The sequence below is a fragment of the Thalassophryne amazonica genome, chromosome 19 (genome assembly GCF_902500255.1).
Source record: "Thalassophryne amazonica chromosome 19, fThaAma1.1, whole genome shotgun sequence".
NCBI lineage: Eukaryota > Metazoa > Chordata > Actinopteri > Batrachoidiformes > Batrachoididae > Thalassophryne > Thalassophryne amazonica.
Window position 1 is genome coordinate 29,959,637 of NC_047121.1, and position 25,669 is coordinate 29,985,305.

At 41.3% G+C, this 25,669-nt stretch overlaps 1 protein-coding gene across 1 annotated transcript in view; it reads left to right on the forward strand.

Moving 5' to 3' along the window:
* The first annotated feature begins 91 nt into the window (after positions 1-91).
* Positions 92-25,669, forward strand: part of rtn4ip1 (reticulon 4 interacting protein 1) — a 71,792-nt gene continuing 46,214 nt past the window's right edge. Inside the window, exons 1-7 of the mRNA XM_034195619.1 lie at positions 92-573; positions 5,591-5,742; positions 10,477-10,545; positions 15,794-15,918; positions 17,860-17,908; positions 20,637-20,773; positions 24,057-24,240. Of these exons, the coding sequence (XP_034051510.1) occupies positions 324-573; positions 5,591-5,742; positions 10,477-10,545; positions 15,794-15,918; positions 17,860-17,908; positions 20,637-20,773; positions 24,057-24,240 (966 nt within the window). The 5' untranslated portion in view covers positions 92-323. The remainder of the gene's footprint in view (positions 574-5,590; positions 5,743-10,476; positions 10,546-15,793; positions 15,919-17,859; positions 17,909-20,636; positions 20,774-24,056; positions 24,241-25,669) is intronic.

Genomic DNA, 25,669 nt, shown 5'->3' on the forward strand with positions numbered 1-25,669 from the left:
TCTAAAAACGCACGCTGTGATTGGACAACTGTTGAGTAACTCTCGCTGTGATTGGCGGCGTTGTGACGTTGCTCAAGAACAAATCGAGGAAGCGGCTGGACGAACTAGAGGACGTTTATTCTGCACATTTTACTCAAATAACTAATTTTTTTATTTATTTATTATAGAGATAACTATGTTGATATATTTGGCGAAGAAGAAATGTGAGCAACTGAAGGCGGTTAGAACGTAGGTTCATGAGAGAGTGTAACTTAATGGTGGTTAAAATGCGCTTCTGTTGCTGTCGCTTTTATTTCACCAATTAAAACTTTTTATTTTGAACGATGGGCTTTGTGAGACAGTTCGCACACAGCAGGCTGAGGATTTATTTTAATAAGTCACTGCCTGTAAGGCTCTTTTCTACCTCTAACAGCAGAATGACACTTATGCCAGCCTGGGTTATTAATAAATATGGAAATAATGAAGTTTTACGCTTCAATAAAGACGTCAATTTCCCAGTAATTAACTATCCAAACGAGGTTATTGTCAAAGTGTACGCAGCCGGACTCAACCCACTCGATGTCCACATGAGAGGTGAGTGACAAACTCAGACATATGTATATGATCAGTCAACCCCTAATATACAGGTCGAAATTATCATTACAGTCAGGTCCATAAGTATTTGGACGGTGACAGAATTTTCTGCAGGAGTGAGGGAAGCCAAAAAGACACACTCCAATTCTGAAGGAGCTATAGGCTTCAGTGGCTGTGATTGGAGGGACTGTGAAATATAATGAAGCATTTGCATCACCAGTTTGATGCTCCTATCTCTTTTTCAATCACAATCATGTTTATGTATATATATATATATATATATATATATATGGATTTGAATCACGTGTGATTGCGTCAGACAAGCTTGAACCCTCGTGCACATGCGTGAGTTTTTTCATGCCTGTCGGTTGCGTCATTCGCCTGTGAGCAGGCTTTGAGTGAGGTGTGGTCCACCCCTCTCGTCTATTTTTTATTGCGAATAAATGTCTGAACGATTTGGAGCTTTGTTGCATCAACTTTTTTCCAGAAACTGTGAGAGACCTCCAGGTAGACACCGTTCAAAAAATTAATATGTCTTTCAGGGACGATTTTATGGGGATTAAACAGATTACAGAGTGTTACTGCCGCTTTAAGGACTGCCCACAACTCCTGAGAGCGCGGCGCGCTCCCAGCCCCCATCGACAGGCTGACACCCCGCTGGAACAACCAGATCATTTCCAACGTGAAAGCTTTGTTGATCCAGGACCTCGTCTGACTTTCACAAAAAGGCAGAAGATGTGGACATCAGCACTTTTTCAGCACATTCCACCGTTACAGGAGTTTTTTTCGTGGAAAAAGAAGTGGAGGAAGGCGCCACGGAGCCATTCATTACGCGGCACAAAACCACCTCCGTGTTGGTCTCACAGGACAGCTTTCAGGTGGATTTCAGACGGATTCCGGTTGCTTTACAGTCGTGTGAATATCCGATTGTGCATGAGCTGGACATGCCCAAACATGTCCTGTGAGTCTTCATCACGGCGTTTCTTTGCGCCATGCAGCTCCGCCGCGACGCGCGGTGGAGCCGCTTCTCTTTCCATGACAAAAACTCCTGTAACAGTGAAATGTGCCGTTCATTTTTAAACTGGACGCTGTCTTGATCCGGTATGTCATCTGACTAGCACAGGAATTGTGAAAAGACGTGGACATCAGCACTTTTTCGGCACATTAAGACAGACATGCGGAGGAGTTCCGCGCGTCGCGGCGGAGCTGCATGGCGCAAACGCAGTGATGAAGCCTCACAGGACATGTTTGGGCATGTCCAGCTCGTGCACAATCACAATCAGATATTCACATGACTGGAAAGCAACCGGAATCCGTCTGAAATCAAATCAAATCAAATCAATTTCATTTATATAGCGCCAAATCACAACAAACAGTTGCCCCAAGGTGCTTCATATTGCAAGGCAAAGCCATACAATAATTACAGAAATACCCCAACTGTCAAAACGACCCCCTATGAGCAAGCACTTGGCGACAGTGGGAAGGAAATCCACCTGAAAGCCATCCTGTGAGACCAACACGGAGGTGGTTTTGTGCCGCGCCACGAGCGGCACGGTGGCACGTCCCTCCGCTTCTTTTTCCATGAAAAAAAACTCCTGTAACGGTGGAATGTGCCGAAAAAGTGCTGATGTCCACATCTTCTGCCTTTTTGTGAAAGTCAGACGAGGTCCCGGATCAACAAAGCTTTCACGTTGGAAATGATCTGGTTGTTCCAGCGGGGTGTCAGCCTGTCGATACACACACATACATACATATTCTGTTTCTACCTCATTTTCTTATTTTATTGTACTGTTACAAGTATTATTATTGCTTATCCTTGTACACGCTGTTTGATGAACATTTTCCTCTACTCGCACCCATCTTGTGTGTTTTTTAAGAGCTGACGTAACATGTGAATTTCTCCTCTGTGAGATCAATAAATTTTTATCTTATTGTATCTTTTAGGCCTTTGTCCTCACCCCTGAAAATATGTGTTTAAAAAAAAAAAAAAAAAAATCTCCCTCTCGCCCCTCCCTAGGGAGGGTGGTATGTATGTTCCTCAAGCTCAGGTCCGCTCCTCTACCTTTACCTCTAAGTTAAAGAAAGGTGACTAAAGTATATTGCAATGTTTGCTGATGACTGCATAAATAGTGGTGTGAACAAATTATATTAAAATAGAATATAAGTGAGTATAAACATGTATAGACACATAAAATGATTGCTGAGGATAGAGTTTGAGGGTTTGGTGCAGTATCTTAGCTGTTCCTAGGACTGCATTCTTCTGGACAGAGACCTCTGATGTTGTGCCTGGAATCTGCTGGAGCCACTCTTCCAAATTGGGGGGTTATGTTTCGTAGTGCTCCCATTACCACTCGGGCCACTTCGGACTTTACTTTCCACATCTGCTCCAGTTGCTCCTTCAGCCCTTGGCACTTTTGATTTTCTTGTGGTCCTTCTTTCTGATGTTGCACTCAGTTGGGATTGAGACATTAGTCATAACTGCAGTCATCTTTCCCTTGTCAACCATCACTATGTCTGGTTGGTTGGCCAACAGCTGCATATCTGTCTGGAATTTGAAGTCCCACAGGACCATAGCCCGTTATTCTCTCATCGGGACTTGGGGACTTCTGTATGTGCACAGATGTTCCTGTACACCAGTGGTGCCCAAAGTATTCCAGAAAGGGCCAAGAAGGTGCAGGTTTTCTTTGCAGCCACCAGCAGGTGATTTCCCTGATGAACTTATCCCATCTGCTCAAAGTGATGTTAATGAGATGAGATGAGATTTATTGTCATTGTCATTACACAAGTGCAACAACAACAAAATTATGTTTACACTCCAATTACCTCAGACAAGATACAGCAATTAATCCACAATTATTACTTGTTTACCGTAATAATGGCACACATCAGAATTAAAGACAACACATATACATTTGACATTGTTTATATGCACTAAACTTGAAGTAGCCCGTCATCTGAATTGAGGCAAAGTGGGTGAAGGCTGCAGCAGGAGGAGCCCGCGCCGCCCAGCTTGGGTAGTTGAAGACTGCAGCAGTAAAAACCGCGCTGCCTTCGAGGTGGCAGGGAGGAAGCCAGGGTGAGGGGAGTGGAGAGACGGGGGGGGGGGGGGGTGTAATAGGGACGGAGGGAAGGAGACATGCATCGTGTGCAGATGAGTTAAGTTTCTGTCAGTTTCTGTCCATGTGTGTGTAAAGTCTGACGTTGCTAGGTAACAGCAGGCTGGGGGGTAGATAGATGAGAAGGGGGAGCTGAATTCCTTCACCAAGGCTGCAGATCCTTCTGGGGGAAGAGAAAGGGTATTTGGCCTTCAGGAGCCGATAAGGCTGCTATGTTGATGTTAGGCAGACAGATACAGAATTCCATTTACTACACCACTGACCGTCTAGAGCCCAAATTTATAAAAAATATTCTCCGGTCCTCAGCAGTACATTCTTTTGCAATGCTGCGATATGCTCCAAGATGGTATCTATTTTGCGTTTCCTTTCTGGAATACTTTGGGCACCACTGCTGTACATGATTCCCAACACTTGGTTGTGTCTCTCATTGTACATTGTCCCAGCTTGCATCCTGGTACTATGTGCTGGACTGTCTCTGGGGCACATTTGCACAACCTGCAACTTGTGTCCTGTTGGCTGTTGTAGACTCCTTTCTCTATGCATCTGGTGCTTAGTGCTTGTTTTTGCGCTGCCATGATCAGAGCCTCTGTATTGAAAAGTAAACCACAGTATTTGTCTGATCATAGGGCTTCCAAAAAGGTCTCATTTACACAATCTATGACTGAATGTTCCAGAGTTATGGGGTTAAAAACAGCACAAATGGTGACAAAAGTCAATTTTAGTTTGTACAGGAGTCCAAAAGTGTTCCAGTTTTGGTAAAAAACAAACAAAGTGTTGTAGCTTATTGGCTGAATTGATAAGGTTCTGAAAAAGAAAACATGAGAAACAGAAACATAAGAAATAAAATTTTATGATTTATGAGGCATTAAAAATAAAAAAATGTTATACATATTGCCCATCTACGACAGTGTAGCATAAAAAATAGTTTCACTGACCAGAATATGTCTTTATTGAATAAAAACACAAAATATCAAGTTGGTATCGTGAATCAAACTAGGGTGTCAAACATACTATATTTTACTCCAAACGGAAATGCTGTTTTTAGGTATATACTGACTGTATTATGATAATTGCCATAAATTTACAAAACTGAACTATTTTATAAGTTTGAACAAGGAACAGATTTCCTTTTCCACATCAGGTGGAAGTTTGTACTGCTTGCCAGTAGATGGAAGTGGGACATCAGTGATCCTCAGGATACATACGAGAGGAATCCAAATGTGTGGAAATGGATTCATTTAAAATTTACCTTGTTTTTTCCAGCGTGCTCCCAGCTTGTTAGTTAATGCGAAGGTGTCTGGTTGTCATCCTAACAGTAATCGGGGTGCCGATTACTTTAGCAGCTGTTTAGTGACAAGTGCAAGTCCAATGCGTTGGACGTGACACGTCAACATGATGTGATTTCGGTGATAGCAACAAGTAGAAATACTACTGTTTACTTAAATAAATTATTGCATAATTTGCAAAGCCACATTTTCTGAACTACTGGTAATTATCACAGTATGCCTTAAAACAGCATTTCTGTTTGCAGTAAAACAATGTGTTTGATAGCTTAATAAAAGTAGTTTGGTTCAAGGTACCAATTTCATATTTTATATTTTTCTTAACTAAGACATGCATGGTAAATGGACTGCAATTATATAGCACTTTTCCATCTGCATCAGACGCTCAAAGCACTTTACAATTATGCCTCACATTCACCCCGATGTCAGGGTGCTGCCATACAAGGCGCTCACTACACACCGGGAGCAATAGGGGATTAAAGACCTTGCCCAAGGGCCCTTAGTGATTTTCCAGTCAGGTGAGGATTTGAACCCATGATCTTCTGGACTCAAGCCCATCACCTTAACCACTAGACCATCACCTCCATCACCTCATAAACACAACTTCCTTTCTGTCAGGTGGCTATGGCGCAGCTACCTTCACCGTGAAGAGAGACCCTTTTGGTTTCAATCAGCCAGGCAGAGAGTTCCCCGTCATCCTGGGAAGGGACGTGTCTGGAGTCATCATGGAGTGTGGGCTGGACGTAAAGTACTTCAAAGAACAGGATGAGGTAAAAAGGCAAATGTCAAAGGAACAGAGATGGGTGCATGTGTTCACTTTATTATACATTTACATGCCCCGCCCCCACTTTCCAAAACTGAGAACATGGCCTTCCTATACACGGTGAGTCAGGTATGACTCTCGTGTGAGGTAAGCACTTGTTTTTGGACAAGACAAGCACAGAGTGTCATCACGACATCAATACTCTTTTTGAGGCATTAACACCAAACTACCTGAGAGTATATTTGTACACCTGTTGGGATTCTGAAAGCATATGTATGTCATCTGCAACAAAGAAAGCACACATTGACACTGCCATGAGAGATTCTCTGTCTCTCTCTCTCATGCATGCACATACAGGTGCCACATACAGTTGTATGTAAAAGGTTGGGCACCCCTGATAATTTTCATGGTTTTCCTGTATAAATCATTGGTTGTCTGGATCAGAAATTTCAGTTAAATATATCATATAGCAGACGAACACACTGATATGTGAGAAGTGAAATGAAGTTTCTAGTATTTACAGTGTGCAATAATTATTAAAACAAATAATTATCAAAACAAAATTAAGCAGTTGCATAAATTTGTGCACCCTTGTTATTTTACTGATATAAATACATTTAGCACTAATTATTGGAACACAAAATTGGTTTGGTAAGCTCATTGACCCTTGACCTCCTTACACAGGTGAAGCATATCATGAGAAAGGGTATTTAAGGTGGCCATTTGCAAATGTTTCCCCTCTTTGCATCTCTTCTAATGAGTGGCAACATGGGAGCCTCTAAACAACTCTCAAATGACCTGAAAACAAAGATTCCCTTACCAAAAAATAGTACTGATAAGTATATAAAAAGTAAACTGGAAGTATACTTGAAACATACTTGCATGTACTACTTTTTGGTAAGGGTTGTTCAACATCATGGTTTAGGGGAAGGCAACAATAAGCTATCTCAGAGATTTCAGGTGTCAGTTTCCACTGTGAGGAACATAGTGAGGAAATGGAAGACCACAGGCACAGTACTAGTTAAGGCCCGAAGTGGCAGGCCAAGCAAAATCTCAGATAAGCTGAAGCGAAGGATAGTGAGAACAGTTATAGTCAACCCACAGACCTGCTCCAAAGACCTACAACATGATCTTGCTGCAGATAGTGTCTCTGTGCATCGTTCAATTACACAGCGCACTTTTCACAAGGAGATGCTGTATGATGCTGTAATGCAGAGGAAGCCTTTTCTGCGTACACACCACAAACAGAGTCGCTTGAGGTATGCTAAAGCACATTTGGACAGACCAGCTTCATTTTGGAATAAGGTGCTGTTGACTGATGAAACTAACATCAAGTTATTTGGACATAAGAGGCGGTATGCATGGCAGAAAAAGAACACAGCATTCCAAGAAAAACACTTGCTACCTATAGTAAAATTTGGAGGTGGTTCCATCATGCTGTGGGGCTGTGTGGCCAGTGCAGGTACTGGGAATCTTGTTAAAGTTGAGGGTCACATGGATTCAAGATCAGACCATGCGGTACATGCGTTTACACAGGCAACGTGACCAGTTTATTACAAAGCTGATGTTTTACATGAATTGGTATAAGATTTCATGCATGGGATGTTCACTGAATAGAGATTTTTAATCTGTACAGAGTGATTATTTGTGCCATAATTTGCACAAAAAGTGAACTTAAAATTGACAAACTGGTGGGACACGTCGCGCAACTATTTAAAAAAAATTGTTGAAAAGTAAATGCATCCAACATGAGCAATGAGCTGTATTCCGATTCAAAAACGTATAATGAAAAAAGGTTTCGATTTACACTCTGTTCCATGGTGTTATAGCATCTGATGCAGCTCACTGCTGCTTACAGATTAAATAGGGCCACAAATGCTATATCCATCCAATATTAATGTGTTTTTAACATTTTAAATGTTATTTATGACTAATATATAACATCAAATGACATGAAATATAACAAAATAATGAAACTGGCTCAAGATGTGGTTCTTACAATAGATAGAAACATTACAAATATTAGAATTATTAAAAACGTTCAGTCAACATCAACACCACATGGTAATGTTTCTGTTAGAAATGGTATGATTCCAAAAAGACCCCAAATCTTTGTAGATGGGCCATCATTTGGTTTAAAAATGCAACAGTTTGGCTTTTTTTTTTTTTTTTAGACCACCCGCTTGGTGTGTGTACTGTATATCTGTGTGTGTGTGTGTGTGTGTGTGTGTGTGTGTGTGTGTGTGTGTGTGTATACATATATATATATATATATATATATATATATATATATACACTCAGCAAAAATATAAACGCAACACTTTTGGTTTTGCTCCCATTTGTATGAGATGAACTCAAAGATCTAAAACTTTTTCCACATACACAATATCACCATTTCCCTCAAATAGTGCTCACAAACCAGTCTAAATCTGTGATAGTGAGCACTTCTCCTTTGCTGAGATAATCCATCCCACCTCACAGGTGTGCCATACCAAGATGCTGATTAGACACCATGATTAGTGCACAGGTGTGCCTTAGACTGCCCACAATAAAAGGCCACTCTGAAAGGTGCAGTTTTGTTTCATGGGGGGGGGATACCAGTCAGTATCTGGTGTGACCACCATTTGCCTCATGTAGTGCAACACATCTCCTTTGCATCATCCATGAAGAGAACACCTCTCCAACGTGCCAAACGCCAGCGAATGTGAGCATTTGCCCACTCAAGTCGGATACAACAACGAACTGGAGTCAGGTCGAGACCCTGATGAGGACGACGAGCATGCAGATGAGCTTCCCTGAGACAGTTTCTGACAGTTCTTTGGTTATGCAAACCGATTGTTTCAGCAGCTGTCCGAGTGGCTGGTCTCAGATGATCTTGGAGGTGAACATGCTGGATGTGGAGGTCCTGGGCTGGTGTGGTTACATGTGGTCTGCGGTTGTGAGGCTGGTTAGATGTACTGCCAAATTCTCTGAAACACCTTTGGAGGCGGCTTATGGTAGAGACATGAACATTCAATACACGAGCAACAGCTCTGGTTGACATTCCTGCTGTCAGCATGCCAATTGCATGCTCCCTCAAATCTTGCGACATCTGTGGCATTGTGCTGTGTGATAAAACTGCACCTTTCAGAGTGGCCTTTTATTGTGGACAGTCTAAGGCACAGCTGTACACTAATCATGGTGTCTAATCAGCATCTTGGTATGGCACACCTGTGAGGTGGGATGGATTATCTCAGCAAAGGAGAAGTGCTCACTATCACAGATTTAGACTGGTTTGTGAACAATATTTGAGGGAAATGGTGATATTGTGTATGTGGAAAAAGTTTTAGATCTTTGAGTTCATCTCATACAAAATGGGAGCAAAACCAAAAGTGTTGCGTTTATATTTTTGTTGAGTGAACTCAAAGATCTAAAACTTTTTCCACATACACAATATCACCATTTCCCTCAAATATTGTTCACAAACCAGTCTAAATCTGTGATAGTGAGCACTTCTCCTTTGCTGAGATAATCCATCCCACCTCACAGGTGTGCCATACCAAGATGCTGATTAGACACCATGATTAGTGCACAGGTGTGCCTTAGACTGCCCACAATAAAAGGCCACTCTGAAAGGTGCAGTTTTGTTTTATTGGGGGGGGATACCAGTCAGTATCTGGTGTGACCACCATTTGCCTCATGCAGTGCAACACATCTCCTTCGCCTCATCCGTGAAGAGAACACCTCTCCAACGTCACAAACGCCAGCGAATGTGAGCATTTGCCCACTCAAGTCGGTTACGACGACGAACTGGAGTCAGGTCGAGACCCCGATGAGGACGATGAGCATGCAGATGAGCTTCCCTGAGACGGTTTCTGACAGTTTGTGCAGAAATTCTTTGGTTATGCAAATCGATTGTTTCAGCAGCTGTCTGAGTGGCTGGTCTCAGACGATCTTGGAGGTGAACATGCTGGATGTGGAGGTCCTGGGCTGGTGTGGTTACACGTGGTCTGCGGTTGTGAGGCTGGTTGGATGTATTGCCAAATTCTCTGAAACGCCTTTGAAGACGGCTTATGGTAGAGAAATGAACATTCAATACACGAGCAACAGCTCTGGTTGACATTCCTGCTGTCAGCATGCCAATTGCACGCTCCCTTAAATCTTGCGACATCTGTGGCATTGTGCTGTGTGATAAAACTGCACCTTTCAGAGTGGCCTTTTATTGTGGGCAGTCTAAGGCACACCTGTGCACTAATCATGGTGTCTAATCAGCATCTTGGTATGGCACACCTGTGAGGTGGGATGGATTATCTCAGCAAAGGAGAAGTGCTCACTATCACAGATTTAGACTGGTTTGTGAACAATATTTGAGAGAAATGGTGATATTGTGTATGTGGAAAAAGTTTTAGATCTTTGAGTTCATCTCATACAAAATGGGAGCAAACCAAAAGTGTTGCGTTTATATTTTTGTTGAGTGTGTGTATATATATATATATATATATATATATATATATATATATATATATATATATATATATATATAATGTGTGTGTGTATATATGTGTATGTATGTATGCCTGGGGTCAACCGATTATTGACACAGATAATTGGTTGAAATCGAATAAATGTTTTGGCCATAGTGTGATTTATGAAACCTGAGCTACGTGTAACCGGGGGTGTGATAAATGAAAGTACATTGGAGTCACAGAGTGTTGGTTGTGTGATTGCTGAGCTGTGTTGTGTGTCTGTAATTCTCCTTCAGGTGTATGCAGCTATTCCACCGTGGAAACAGGGCAGCTTGGCTGAGTTTGTGGTGCTGAACGCCAACGAGGTACCATTCAGCTGTTAAAGTAAAGTAGCCAAAGTCAGTGTTTTTTGGGGTTTTTTTTGTTTGTTTGTTTTGTTTTTGTTTTTTGTTTTTTTTGGTGTATTGCTATGTAAAAAAATGTGTACAATTGTATAATTTCATCAATAGTCATGTTCTGTGTATCTTGTTTTAATTGAAACAGTATGCAGTTTGGTGTTTGGTACTTTCCCCAGGATTGACCCCAAACTTTGCTTGTTCCTCTTCCATTTAAATGTTTTTATTTTTTTTGTATTTAGATCCTTACTTTTCACTGGCTGATCCAAAGTGATTGACCTCTGACCTTCTTTTTTGCTTGGTCAGAGGTCACAGACATTAAAACTACCCATCATGTGGAAAAATATATACTAAGCTTTTCAAACGGCTTCTTACTATTAAGTAATTGAGATGTTGAGTTTTTGAGCTTTTTCAAAAGTCAGAAGGATTTGTATTACCAGTGTTTTGATTTTTTTTTCTTTTTTGCAAATCATTCTTGTTTTAGCATCTAAACAACAATAATATAAATCAATCAATCAATCAATCAACTTTTTTCTTATATAGCGCCAAATCACAACAAACAGTTGCCCCAAGGCGCTCTATATTGTAAGGCAAGGCCATACAATAATTATGAAAAACCCCAACGGTCAAAACGACCCCCTATGAGCAAGCACTTGGCTACAGTGGGAAGGAAAAACTCCCTTTTAACAGGAAGAAACCTCCAGCAGAACCAGGCTCAGGGAGGGGCAGTCTTCTGCTGAGACTGGTTGGGGCTGAGGGAAAGAACCAGGAAAAAGACATGCTGTGAAGGGGGGCAGAGATCGATCACTAATGATTAAATGCAGAGTGATGCATACGGAGCAAAAGAGAAAGAAACAGTGCATCATGGGAACCCCCCCACAGTCTACGTCTAAAGCAGCATAACCAAGGGATGGTCCAGGGTCACCTGATCCAGCCCTAACTATAAGCCTTAGCGAAAAGGAAAGTTTTAAGCCTAATCTTAAAAGTAGAGAGGGTATCTGTCTCCCTGATCTGAATTGGGAGCTGGTTCCACAGGAGAGGAGCCTGAAAGCTGAAGGCTCTGCCTCCCATTCTACTCTTACAAACCCTAGGAACTACAAGTAAGCCTGCAGTCTGAGAGCGAAGCGCTCTAATGGGGTAATATGGTACTACGAGGTCCCTAAGATAAGATGGGACCTGATTATTCAAAACCTTATAAGTAAGAAGAAGAATTTTAAATTCTATTCTAGAATTAACAGGAAGCCAATGAAGAGAGGCCAACACGGGTGAGATATGCTCTCTCCTGCTAGTCCCCGTCAGTACTCTAGCTGCAGCATTCTGAACCAACTGAAGTGTTGTATGGCTGGGGGGGCCTGGCTGCCGGTTTGTTTGCCTTTTGTGTTTCCTCCCAGGTGGCATGCATTTGGGACTGAGTGGCTGTGTTGCTGAGGCTGTTAGGACTTCACCCTGATCACCTGCGACTCGTCAGGACTCACAGCTGAGGTGCATCTGGAGGGATTGGAGTATGTTGGCATTTAAGACTGAAGTGCACAGTGTGCATTTGCCAGAGACTCGACCTTGTGACCAGACGGGTGAGATCGTCGTCTTGGGAGCCATCTCATCAGCAGCGGACGCTGAGAATGTCCAGGTTTGATGCACGGTCTGTGAAAGAGGAGAGGGTGAGGTCTCACGCTCGTCAGCACACTTCCTGAGGTACGTTGGATTTTGTGACTAACAGTTATACAGTCAGTAAATGTGGTGTCCCTCACACCTTATTGTATTGAGCTGTATGTTAGTCATGTATCAGCTTCCACTGCGGTGGTGATTTGTGAACGGGATGTTCCATGCCTGCAGGTTGGAAGCTGATCAGTAATCAAGCCAGGAAGTGTTTGCTGTTTGTACACCTTTAAGTGTTCTGTGTGTAGAGTGTGGACTCACATAATGGTTCCTTCTTTCACAGACTCGGTTGTTGCGGCCACCTGGGGGGTGTCGGCGGGGTCCTTGGGTCCGAAACAGCTTCTGGCTCCGGACCATTAGCGCTGCTGGGAGCGCACCACGCCAGACCGCACCTTTTATTATTATTATGATCACTGTTATGTATTAAATTCAGTTAGCCTTTGTACCGTGCTCTGCTTATTTCATACTGGGTCCTTCAAACGCTGGTCGGTTCTCCGAGCTGCGTCCGACACATAACATGAAGGCTTTTTAGGGAACTTTTAGGACAACCTGATAATAATGAATTACAATAGTCCAGCCTAGAGGAAATAAATGCATGAATTAATTTTTCAGCATCACTCTGAGACAGGACCTTTCTGATTTTAGAGATATTGCGTAAATGCAAAAAGGCAGTCCTACATATTTGTTTAATATGCGCTTTGAATGACATATCCTGATCAAAAATGACTCCAAGATTTCTCACAGTATTACTAGAGATCAGGGAAATGCCATCCAGAGTAACGATCTGGTTAGACACCATGCTTCTAAGATTTGTGGGGCCAAGTACAATAACTTCAGTTTTATCTGAGTTTAAAAGCAGGAAATTAGAGGTCATCCATGTCTTTGTGTCTGTAAGACAATCCTGCAGTTTAGCTAATTGGTGTGTATCCTCTGGCTTCATGGATAGATAAAGCTGGGTATCATCTGCGTAACAATGAAAATTTAAGCAATACCGTCTAATAATACTGCCTAAGGGAAGCATGTATAAAGTGAATAAAATTGGTCCTAGCACAGAACCTTGTGGAACTCCATAATTAACTTTAGTCTGTGAAGAAGATTCCCCATTTACATGAACAAACTGTAATCTATTAGACAAATATGATTCAAACCACCGCAGCGCAGTGCCTTTAATACCTATGACATGCTCTAATCTCTGTAATAAAATTTTATGGTCAACAGTATCAAAAGCAGCACTGAGGTCCAACAAAACAAGCACAGAGATAAGTCCACTGTCTGAAGCCATAAGAAGATCATTTGTAACCTTCACTAATGCTGTTTCTGTACTATGATGAATTCTAAAACCTGACTGAAACTCTTCAAATAGACCATTCCTGTGCAGGTGATCAGTTAGCTGTTTTACAACTACCCTCTCAAGAATCTTATAAATGTGGATGCTGTAGAAATGCATGTGAACCTACACCAAGGCACTCAGAGCGCACACCTCTGCCAACGCAGTAACGATGTCCTGCACAGTTATGGTTGGTACAGGACAGTAGAATAGTCCCACAGCATGAATGGTGAACTGTATCATTTCATACCATGCTTCTCAACCGTGCTTTTGAGGTCCTTTTACCGTGCATAAAATGACCTGTACCACCAAAGGCAGAGCAGGTCTAGCAAATTGCCTAACTTCATGTGTGAGTCCGTTTGTGAATGTGCACATGATATCTTGACAAAGACTTTGTGTGTCAAAGTGAAACTCTGAACACAAGGTCACTTCACTCAAATCTCAGACAGGTTTGATGCTGAGTATGTTTTGTGTTGTGAAAACAGGAAGAACCTGTTTGGACCCAAAATGTAATGAGGCAGTGACACGAAAAAAAGAGAGAATGGTTTTATTGCTCAACGAAAAGATAAATATATGGAGATGGTGACTGAAGCCATGGAGGAGGACTGGAAGGCTGGGAGTGAAACCAGGTGAGCCAGTGGAGCTGGTGGCAGCTGCAGTGCTTCAGGGAAACAAAAACAAAGTATCAAACAAGAATCATGAGGCTAAATACACAGAACGACAAGAGGCCAACTGTACAACACAGGGAGAGGGATAATCTGGTGTTGTCCTCCTGCTCAGCCAGGCCATAAGAAGACGCTGCTGATTACCGACAGGTGTGTCGCAGCCGCAGGGGTTTCTCATAATCATCTCCTCTGGAGGGAAAGAGAACAAACAACACAGGAGAGAGGAAAACTGACCACAACCCCAAACCACAACAGCTTTGAGTCTAATTGTGGTCATCAGGGAGCAGAGTATCTGAAAGCTGGTGTCCATGATGGGTCATTCCATATGAACTCAACCTATTAAAAAAAAAAAAATCCCTGTTCTTCATCTCAGATTTGCTTTATTTTCACTTTTTTTTTTTTTGTACATTATGGGACCAGTATGAAAAATCTGAAATATTGGCATCATATTCCAAAAAAGTTTCCTTCTGGAAGGGTCCAAAAAAGGGGGCGTGGCACTATTTTATTTATTACGTTTTGGCACAAATGTCTATTTTCTTACCAACTTTGAAGGGCCATATCTGTAAAAATGTTTTGCATGCTTTCCAAATCCAGCTTTTCATCCACATTCAACCTATTCTTCCTGACCCTTGAAGCTATAGGGACTTTCAAATTTCACAAAATGAGAAAATTTTGTTTCTACTGAAATCCAAGCATTATAATGTAGGTTTTCTTTTTTGTAACATGTTGCAACAGCTTATTTTAATGAAGAGAACAAATTTAAATGGGGGAAATTCAATAGTGAATATTGTCTTTTCTTACATTGCCGTCATACAGGAATGTCTGTATCAAAAATTTCTGTTTGGTACACAAAATCCCTTCACTACACCTTGGACAAGTTTGATTTAGATGTGTTTAGATTCTAATCGTGGCCCCCAGGGGGCAAAGTGTCTGAAACGTAGTGTACACAATAATACTACAAGGACTTCATGTGTCTTGATGAAACTTGTGACTGTAGATTGCACCTTGTTCAGACCTTGCACAAGTTCAGTTGGGCTTGGTGATTAGAGTCATTATTGGTTCAGTTTTTCTATGCTTTATTCACAACTGTAAGTTGTGCTTGTCAAGAGAAATCGCTGTCTGTCCATCCATCCATCCTCATGTCCAACCTTACAACAAAACTTTCCATGTCCTAAAACTCAAGAACCGCAAAACTAACAAACAAAATGTGAGTCATGAAATAACAGAGCTTGATCATCCTATCATAGTTATTATCCAATAAGATGTGTAGTTGGAGCAGATGGGGATAGAAAATCTGCAGGGCGGGGGGACCTCTAACAGGTTTGGGAACTGCTTATATATCTGCCAAAATCTTTACTGTTGTTTGTGATGGTGAATTAAATGATTACATTTAGTGTTAGTTGTATATCTTATTTATTTTTACCTTTAAAAATTAGAACATACATCCTACATGCAAAAAGCTGAAGAGAGATCATCTTGTGTTGTCAAACAGTTGCACTGGCACTCTGCAGAGTGCGTGTTCAAAATAACACTGCAAGTGCAACCCTGAGCAGGATTCAACTACGTTCAGGTATCTCACAAACCGAAGAAGCTGAGCCATGTGGAGGCAGCGGCCATTCCTTATGTGGGCACCACCGTCTGGTCAGCTTTGGTCAACACTGGAGGCCTGACGAAGGACAACTGTGCAAACAAACGGTGAGTTAACTTTGCACATTTATCCAAAGATCCCTGTTTTAATTGGAGCGGTTTGCTGCATTTGATGCTAAAACCTGGAGTTTATGTGGCTACAAACATAAATCAAGGTGTTTTAGCAGGGAATATATGTGAAATGATTGTGCATTTTATAGTAAAAACTACAAAATTTGCACTGTTTGATTAGGAAAAAATAATAAAACAAATTCTATATGTCCACTTCATTCATTTTCTATTCTTGCGCATCTGTCAGAGGGCCACATATAGACAGACAAACATATCTGCAGTCAGATTGAAGGTTCCAGTTCCCCTAACCTCAGAGAGAACACCCGCAGTCATGCAAACTCCATACAGAAAGGACCAGGTGGAAGTGATCCCAGGACCTTCTTGCTGTGACCCAGCAGTGCTAATCACTAAGCTATTGTGCGACCTTCATTTTGGAAAATAAATGGAAAACCCAAGAAGCCCGCCATGCCGTTCCATAATATCTTCAGAATGCTCTGTCTTTATTACTGTTTATACTATACCAACTTTATTTATAAAGCACTTTAAAACAGCCAGCGCTGACACAAGGTGTTATACACTACAAACATAACACAAACTAAAACACAATGAAATAAAAAGAACCATTAAAGTGCAATTAAATAATGATCAAAGTAAGCCTTGTTGGTGTCAAAAGCCAAGGAAAAAAGATACATTTTTAAACAAACTTTAAAAATGACCAATGAACGTGCCTCCCTAACACTCAGAGGCAAGCTGTTCCACAGTTTGGGAGCAACAACAGAGAAAGCCCTGTCCCTCCTGAGCTTTCTTTTCAACCTCGGCACTTGCAGGAGCAGCTGGTTAGCCTACCTGAGAGACCGACTAGGTATATATGGCTGAAGAAGACCAGAGAGATACGATGGAGTTAAACCATAGAGGGACTTAAAAATGAACATAAGAATTTTCAAATGAACCGGCAACAGTGAAGTGGTTATATAACAGCTGAGTGAATCCTTGTCATTTGATTGGTGGCTTGTATGTCACATGACATGGATTATTCATACCATTTGCTGCTGTGTTTCACTGACCGTGCAATAGTTCTTTTTAGGGTGCAATTTTGGCGCTAAATGAAATGTGCTGTTGCATGCCCTGACCAACGCACATGCTCACACTACTGGGGTGGCATTTAGATAAACATGGCGGAGTTTGTTTTGCTGGTCCACTACGCCGTTAGCCATCTGGAGGCATGAAGAGCTGTTAGGATGAAAAGCTGGACAAATGTTTGATGCAATTTTTTGCTGGAGTGAGGAAAGCAGACAGCAGTCTGTACACAAATTCAGTGGAAGGCATCACAGACTACTGAGAACAATTCTTTACTCCTATTTAAAGTTCTTGTTGGACTGTTAAGCTCCAGTGATGAACACCAAAATATAAATCCCTTTTGTTGTTCATAAATAAATAAAATATCAAATGACAAGGATCTATTTTAGCTGTTATATAAAACAAATAATGAATGTTTTGTCATTCTTTCAATGGAACAAATATTTAATTCAGTGAAAGCTGGAATGTTCCATTCAACTCGGTTTTGCCTCATTGAATGGTACATTCCATCTTTCACTTCATGAAATATTTGTACTATTGAACTCATAAACATTTATTATTTGTATAATGTCATGCAGACACAAGTGAAGAGTTCTTCTGTTTTCTTACATGCTGAATCCATTCTAACCACAATTATATAAAAAACATGGGGACCAAAATGAGCTTGGCATGATATTTAATTTTGTTTATTACATATCAAACAATGTCTGTGCAAAATTTGGTGCCTTTACCATAAAACATGCAATTGTCGTGGCATTACATATACATCTGCCCTGTTACTTCTGCGCATCCTCAACAAACCAGCTAAATATTGTTGTTGATATTTTTATTATAAATGTCCCATTTTTTTCTTCATCACAGAATTCTGATTCTTGGGGGTTCTGGAGGAATAGGAACCTTTGCTATACAGGTATGGAGGAAGAAAACTGATGATCATGATGATTTTTTTTCAATGGATACACTTTGATAATTCTTCAAACTCAAAACAATTCCTTCAAATCACAGTTTTCCACCCAATAGCAAGTCCCCTTCAGCTGCTCACCTGTTTTTACTCAGGGTCGCCACAGCAGATCCAAGGTGGATCTGCATGTTGATTTGGCGCAAGTTTTACACCGGATGTCCTTCCTGATGCAGCTCTATATTACATGGAGAAATATGGAAGTGTGTGTGTTTTACAGATGAACAGTGCAGTAAAACAGTAACTATTTCACACATTGACTCTGAAATATGTTCACAAAGTGGCTGCAACCAACAGTTAATTTCATTATTGATTAATTTGTTGATTGTGTATACAGTTAATCTTTTTTTTTGTAAATTATCAATGCACATTAAAAATATCAATTAGTTTTCAGCCCATGACATCATTTGCATAGTGTTATTTAAAATACATTAACATATTGTTTTCTTAATGTGTATTTCTTAATGATTGATGTAAATGAAGTCCAAGACATATTCAGTCACTTGGAAATATTCATGTGTCCATGTATTGACTTATTATAACACAACAGTACATGGTAGACAACCTGTATTTTTAGAGGATGGAATTGATTTAATGTGTGTAGAAGTCTTGTGTGATATACTGTAAATGTTAACCACACAGTCCAAAAATGCATCATAAAGAGGAAAAAAAAAAATCATGTATAAGTCATACTTTTTTTTTTAAACATGCTGCTATTGCTTCATTTAGCCAGAAGGAAACTGAATTTTATTGACTGATCATTCATGTATAATACAAACACCACATTAGTTAGCAGAAGTTAACAGGCTAATTAATGTTAATGTTTTTTATGAGGCACAAAGAATTCAAGAGTGAACAACTACTTGTCATTAATGAACAGAAGAAAACATCTGATCTGAGCTAAAGGTGTGCACGTTGACAAGGGGGTGTAACGGTACATGTATTTGTACTGAACCGCTACGGTAGAGACCTTACGGTTTGGTCCAGGCATACAGAGGATACATGGTGCAAAAATGTAATGTGGAACAAAATTTCACACGTGAGTTCTTTCCAGACACCTCTGAGTTAATCACACCTGACTATGGCGAGTGGAAACTAACAATCCATAAGAGCTAGACCGCCTCCTTCTGTTAAAACAGTGGTATGGGAAATCTCCAGCTGAGCCAATCACCGGCAAAAAAAAACCTGTTGTTGCTTCCCTGTCCACCCATTGCACCAAACCTCCTGTAATATCCAAACTATGGTGTGAACCAAACCATGGTTTCTGTGTATCATTCCACCCCACCTCTATGTTTACCTATGTTTAAAACTAGACATTTTTAAATCGCTGCTCCTTCACATTGAAAGGAGCCAGCTGAGATGGTTCAGGCATCTGGTGAGGATGCCCCTGGGCGCCTCCCTTGGGAGGTTTTCCAGGCACATCCAGCTGGGAGGCGACCCCGGGGAAGACCCAGGACTTGGTGGAGAGATTATATCTCCACACTGGCCTGGGAATGCCTCGGAATCTCCCTGTCAGAGGTGGTTAATGTGGCCCAGGAAAGGGACGTCTGGGGTCCCCTGCTGGAGCTGTTGCCCCTGCGTCCTGATCCCGGATAAGTGGTTGAAGATTTTTAAAACATTATAGTTAGCCTTGGTGTGTTGTCTTTCAAGACATAATATTTCTTATACTTTTATTTTGAAGGGTAGACCTTATTATGATGTTTATCAAGTCCTTTTCCTGTCAGTCACAATATGGAAGCAGGTTCATCTGTCTGCAGGCTTTGTGCATCTGCCACCCTCTGCACTGTAATGGTTCTGCTGTATGAGCTCCAGAGCCATACACATCGAGGTCATTGGACACCAGCCTGCAACAACGCCATAAGGTGTTGACCTGCCAAGCAACGAAGATCTGATTGAACTCGGAATGGTCAAACATGAACCAGACACCACTGTGCAGAGGTTCCTACACCAACAACGGTGTACCTCAATCCCCCACCTGCCTCGCACATTGGTGGTTCTTGGGAACGTCTGATTGGAATGGCTCAAAGAATTCTGGACTCCATGCTTCTTGAACAGCACAGAATGTCAGAGGTGATGGCAATCATCAGCATGAGGCCACTGATTCCAGTTTCAAGCGACCCTGAGGATTTGTTCATTCTGTCACCATTAATGCTTCTAGCTCAGAAAGTTGGAGTGTCACCTCCAACAGGAGACTTTTTAGATAAAGACCTCCTCACTGAGCAGTGTAGACAAGTATACTGTCTTGCCAACAGCTTCTGGAATACCTGGAGACATGAGTAATTGTTTGCCTTGCAACACTGAAAGAAATGGAACAAGTCCTACCAAAACCTGCAAGAATGAGACATTGTCCTTCTCAAAGACACTCCAGCTGCTCACAACAACTGGCCAATGGCTGTGATCTCAAAGACTTTCTCTGGAGGAGATGGAAGGGTCAGGAAGGTGGAATTAAAGACCACAGATGAAGGACATTCAAAGAATTTCTTTAGACCCATCTCAGAAGTTATCTTACTTCTAAAGACTGACGTTCAGAAACCTGCTTAGTTCAGATTATTTCATTTATACATTTAGTTTTTCAAACATAGGTTTTTTTGTTGCACAGAACACCTCATGCCCTATTAATGTGATTGTATTTGAACACTATACATTAAATTTTTTTTGTTGTTGTTGCTGTTTTGGTCAGTTGCTGAAGGCCTGGGGGGGCCATGTCACAGTTACCTGCTCCCAGAATGCTGAGCAGTTTGTAAGAGGACTTGGGGTAGACCACGTGGTGGACTACACTGCTGGTCCTGTTGAAGAACAGCTTCGAACTCTTGATAAGTGAGTGAATCTTCACTGCACACCTCATTCTAACACCACTAACCTCCAACAGTTCTGAACAGGATCCAGGATGTTAAATTCCCTGATGCTCCGTGACAAGCGTCACATTATTATATTAATTTCCTGTAGGTGTCACTGTTATCATTGTGGCACTAATCAAGTGCAAATATACAATGTTACAAACCAGAGATTAAATAAGGCTTCTAGACGATTGCAGAGCCGCTTTACCACCAGCTCGGCTTTGTTTGACTTCATAACAAGACATCATCGATGTGACCCAGGAAAGCAGACGTCTCTGCAGAAAAACTATTTTCAGTATCTCATCTAGTTCCTGAAATATGTTCAACAACGACACAACAGCCTTAATGCTTGACCTATGACCTGGGTTGTGAGAGGACATGAGTTTGATTGAAATTGCTCTTTGCATTTTGAAGATAATACAGCAGACAGAGGAACAAATAGGCTAGTTAGTACAGTCATTACATGGATAGTAGTAGTAGTAGTAGTAGTAATCTGTCTGTTTCTGAGACTATGGGGTATTTGTGCTCTTCAGCACCCTTGTTAATGACGCTCGAATCTGCAGGATGCAAAGAGCCTGGGCAAGATTGATGGAGGTCCTTGCCTGCCCAAATAGCAGGAAACAACAGGCCTTGCTGGTATGGTTCAAAGGAAAATCCAGTGCGTTTTGTACCAGTGGAGTTGCAGGACGGTAACTACATTTTCCATCCGCCTAAGGGGCTCCGCTCTTTATTTGCTGTTGGGATTTAGTCCCCTAGCCTTTATCTCGCCTGAGATGGGTTTATTTACACAGACAGCAGGCGGATTTTATCTGACCAATGCAAATTTGCAAAATAAACTATATATTTACTTAGAAGCTGAACCGGCTCATTTCCAGACATCGAGTAGCCAAGTTTGTGTGTGTGTGTGTGTGTGTGTGTGTGTGTGTGTGTGTGTGTGTGTGTGTGTGTGTGTGTGTGTGTGTGTGTGTGTGTGTGTGTGTGTGTGTGTGTGTGTGTGTGTGTGTGTGTGTGTGTGTGTGTGTGTGTGTAAACATCGCAGTCACTGGGTTATACCAGCAAGCTGCTGTGCCCACATAATAAATTATTTTGTGAAGACACTATATCTTTGTACTTTCTAGAATTGTCCTATAGCTCACTGAAAGATTATGTGATTTGTTTTAGGACCACAGCTGTGTAATATGTTAGCTGGCACTTTAGATGCTGTTTGCTTGTGTTGCCTCTAAAACAAAGAGGTGGGGATGGGCCGGTTGCCTGCCTGGGTGATTGCTGGCCAGGTCTTAACGTGGTTCCATAGTGTGGTGGATACACTTGCTCCCAGATCTGAGCTCAGAAGAATCCTGCTGTTCGTGTCCAGCCAACGCGCGCTCACAGCGATTGACGGCGATGGCCTTAGCTGCATTAGCTTGCGAGCTTTAAGCATTTTTACACACGGAACTGGTTCCATTGAAAGAAAATGACTGCATGAGCGCCCCCACGACTGGCATCACATATTTAAAATCACACCTACATGTTGACGTTATGGCAGCAGCTTTGGGCTGTGAGATGTGTCCTTCATGTCTGGGATACAGATTTACAGAAACTTCCATCAATTACTTACAAAGTCTCTAACACAGGACGCGTGTTTTTCATTATGTCATAATCACTAAAGGCAACAAGACATATTAATATATTTCTGATCTGTCTCGGAGGGTTGTTGTGACACAGCCAGGAAATGAATTATCATTTAAATGAAAAATAAAGCACACAGAGTAGTTCCTTTTGTTTTGAATAAGGCAATACACTCTCCTAAAACAAAATACACGACCAGTCAAAAGTTTGGACATGCTGTCCCGTTCTTTTACTATTACCTCAAACACTACACTGTAAATACTAAATACTTGTCCTTATTGTCAAAATGCCTTGTCCTGTCATCACCGAGGGAAGGTGAGAAATGAAATTTTGATTCCTTGTATGTCTAGTACATGTGAAGAATTGACAATAAAGCTGACTTTGACTTTGAATGGGGTCATTGTGTCCAATCCAGTTAGCATGGACGCACTCTGTGGTCGTCCAGTCAAGCGCCATCTACAACTCTGTCTGTGCCATCACTCAAACTCATTAATGATCCTTTACTCATGAGCTGGACTAATGCAAAGCTGTTTGTAGAACGAGGCCACGCTGTAATGTTTTCCTTCTGAACCTGCTCTGTAGACACTTTCAAAGTGCTGAAAGAGGTTTGGGAATAGATAAGTGTCACCAATACAGAAAACTAGAAACGTCACTGTTTCTCCTGCCTGATTTCAAACACACAACTTTACTGAAAAAATTCAGTCATGGTGTTGGAATATGTAACGAGAAATGTCACACACAGTGACACTGTGGCAGCCAAATAATGACGTAGAACAGTGTATGTAGAACACGTACAGTACCTGTCAAAAGCTTAGACACATCGTCCCATTTAAATGAGTGGGACAGGTCTGCAATGCAGGCATACCATATTTACTAGAGCACAAGTTGCACCTGTAAAAAAAAAAAAAAAAAAAAAAAAGCCTTTTGAAGAGGAAAAAAACACAAGTCACACTTTTATTTTTAAGGGATTTTTATGCATTGTTGTTGTGCACTTTTTGTTATTAGCATTTATTCTTGTATTATTAGAGCTTATTTTGTTAAGTGTCTTGAGTCCCTGGAAAGTCCTATATAAATAGTCATGATAATTAATATTATTAATAATGAATATGTGTGATTTTTCAGTATATAAGTCGCACCGGAATATAAGTTGCAGGACCTCACAAAGTAGTAAAAAAAAACTAACAAACACCCCCCCCCCCCAAAAAAAACAAACAAAAAAAAACAAAAAAAACAAACAGGACCTGTACTCCAGAAAATACTGCATGTGTTTTGCTGTGGGAGGAGGCCGGAGCACCCAGAGGGAACCCTCACAAACACGGGAAGAACATGTAAACTCCACCCAGAAAGGCCACAGGTGGGAACCGATGCAATGACCTTCTTGCTGTGAGGCAACATTGCTAACCACTAATCCACCGTGCTGCCAGTTTAAGTAGTTTAAACAGAGTTGTAGACTGAGTTTGATTGGACGTCCACAGCGTGCATTAATGCTGACCCAAACACACGACCACACACAAAATGAATGTCACTCTTTCAAATCGAACTTTTCTTGTATCACGTGTAAATTGTCCCTCTTCTCTTTTTTTAACTTCTCATTTTATGGCCCATCACCCACAGTTTGTTTTCACGTGTGTGTGTGTTCCATGGTCTTCCTGCAGATTTGACGTGATCCTTGATAATATTGGGTGGGACACGGAGCGTTGGGCCCTGACGCTGCTCAAACCTTGGAGCGGTGCGAAGTACGTCACCCTTGTTACGCCCTTTCTCCACAACACTGACAGGCTGGGCATCGCTGATGGCATGATGCGGACCGCCATCACCGTGGGCTCCAAGGTCATCAAGGTAATCGCAGCTAACTAAGAAGGTCTGAAGTTCAGCTGACTTCAGCTTATTTGCAGGATAAACACAATCTTCAAAAACGTACATTAATATATCGCCTGACTATCAGGTCAGGTTGAAATCAAGATATTAGTAAGTGGGAATACTAAAATCAGATACCCCAATCAGCCGTAACAGTGTGACCACCAGCCTAATCTGGTGTAAACTACTCTTTTGCCATTAGAACAGCCCTGACTCATGTAGACGTGGGCTCAGCTCGACCTTTCTATCAGAACCTATGTTTTTTGGAATTGAAGCGACAGTAGCTCTTCTGTTGTATTGGACCACCTGGGTCAGCGTTCACTCCTTGCATACATCAGAGAGTCCATAGCCCTGTCACCGCTTCACCAGTAAGTACCGGCCACTACAGACCGAGAACATCCCACAAGAGCTGGAAAACAAGAAAACAGAAGAAATACTAAGGTGATCGCCGGCCACTAGCCCTAAGCTTCACTAAAAGACCCAGAATTTAGGTAAAGTTGAGGCCGTGGCACGTTCCGTTTCCTAATCAAATTAATTAGAAGAGTAAAAAACGTAAAACAAAACTATACCAGTTTTGTTTTACGCTTTTTACTCTTTTAATAAAGGTTATGTTTTCATCCCTGTTTGTTTGTTTGTTTTTTGTCTATTTGTAAACAGCCTATCAATTTCATCATATATCATAATCATATATCAAATTTTTACAGAGGATTCATATCTTGATAGGAAAGAGCTGCTTCAATTTTCAAGGTCAAAGGTCAAAGTCAGGAAAAATCTTGGAAAATTGGAAAAATCCCTATCCTTTAACATTAAATGGATTTTCAAAAATTCATGCCTCTGTCCAGAAAAGATAAATTTTTTTCATATTTGACAGCATTATGTTATCAACTGAGAAACTTTGATCCAGGTCTCATCCAGATTGCAGATTTTGTAGCCATTAAATTTAATATTGAAAACCCCATTTAATGTATATTTTACATTATATCTGAATGAAATGTGCCCCAATCACTCTCATATTTGACAGTGAGGTGCAGACTGGCACTCACTATCACCTGATAAATTTTGATCTGGATCGTTGATTTTGTGGACATTTGGGTTTAATATTAAAAAGCCCAGTTGGTGTACATTTAGGGAATAACCCTGTTGTGTCTGATTTGCGGGCGTTAATGCTGGATTTTATGGTCCCAAATTGAATTCCATCTTTTGCATGGTTTATTTTTCTGTTTAAAAAAAAAAAAACACTTTCCGAATCGATGTGAAAGGGTGTGGTCGGCTCGTCAAAGCTTACCGTAGCAACAGCAAACTCCCGTGAGCAGACTCACAGATTTCTCCATCTCGTCAGGTGCATTAAGTAATTCTGTATCAGAATCCACATAAATACTTTCGTATGGTAGCTTAAATCCATGCATTTCGG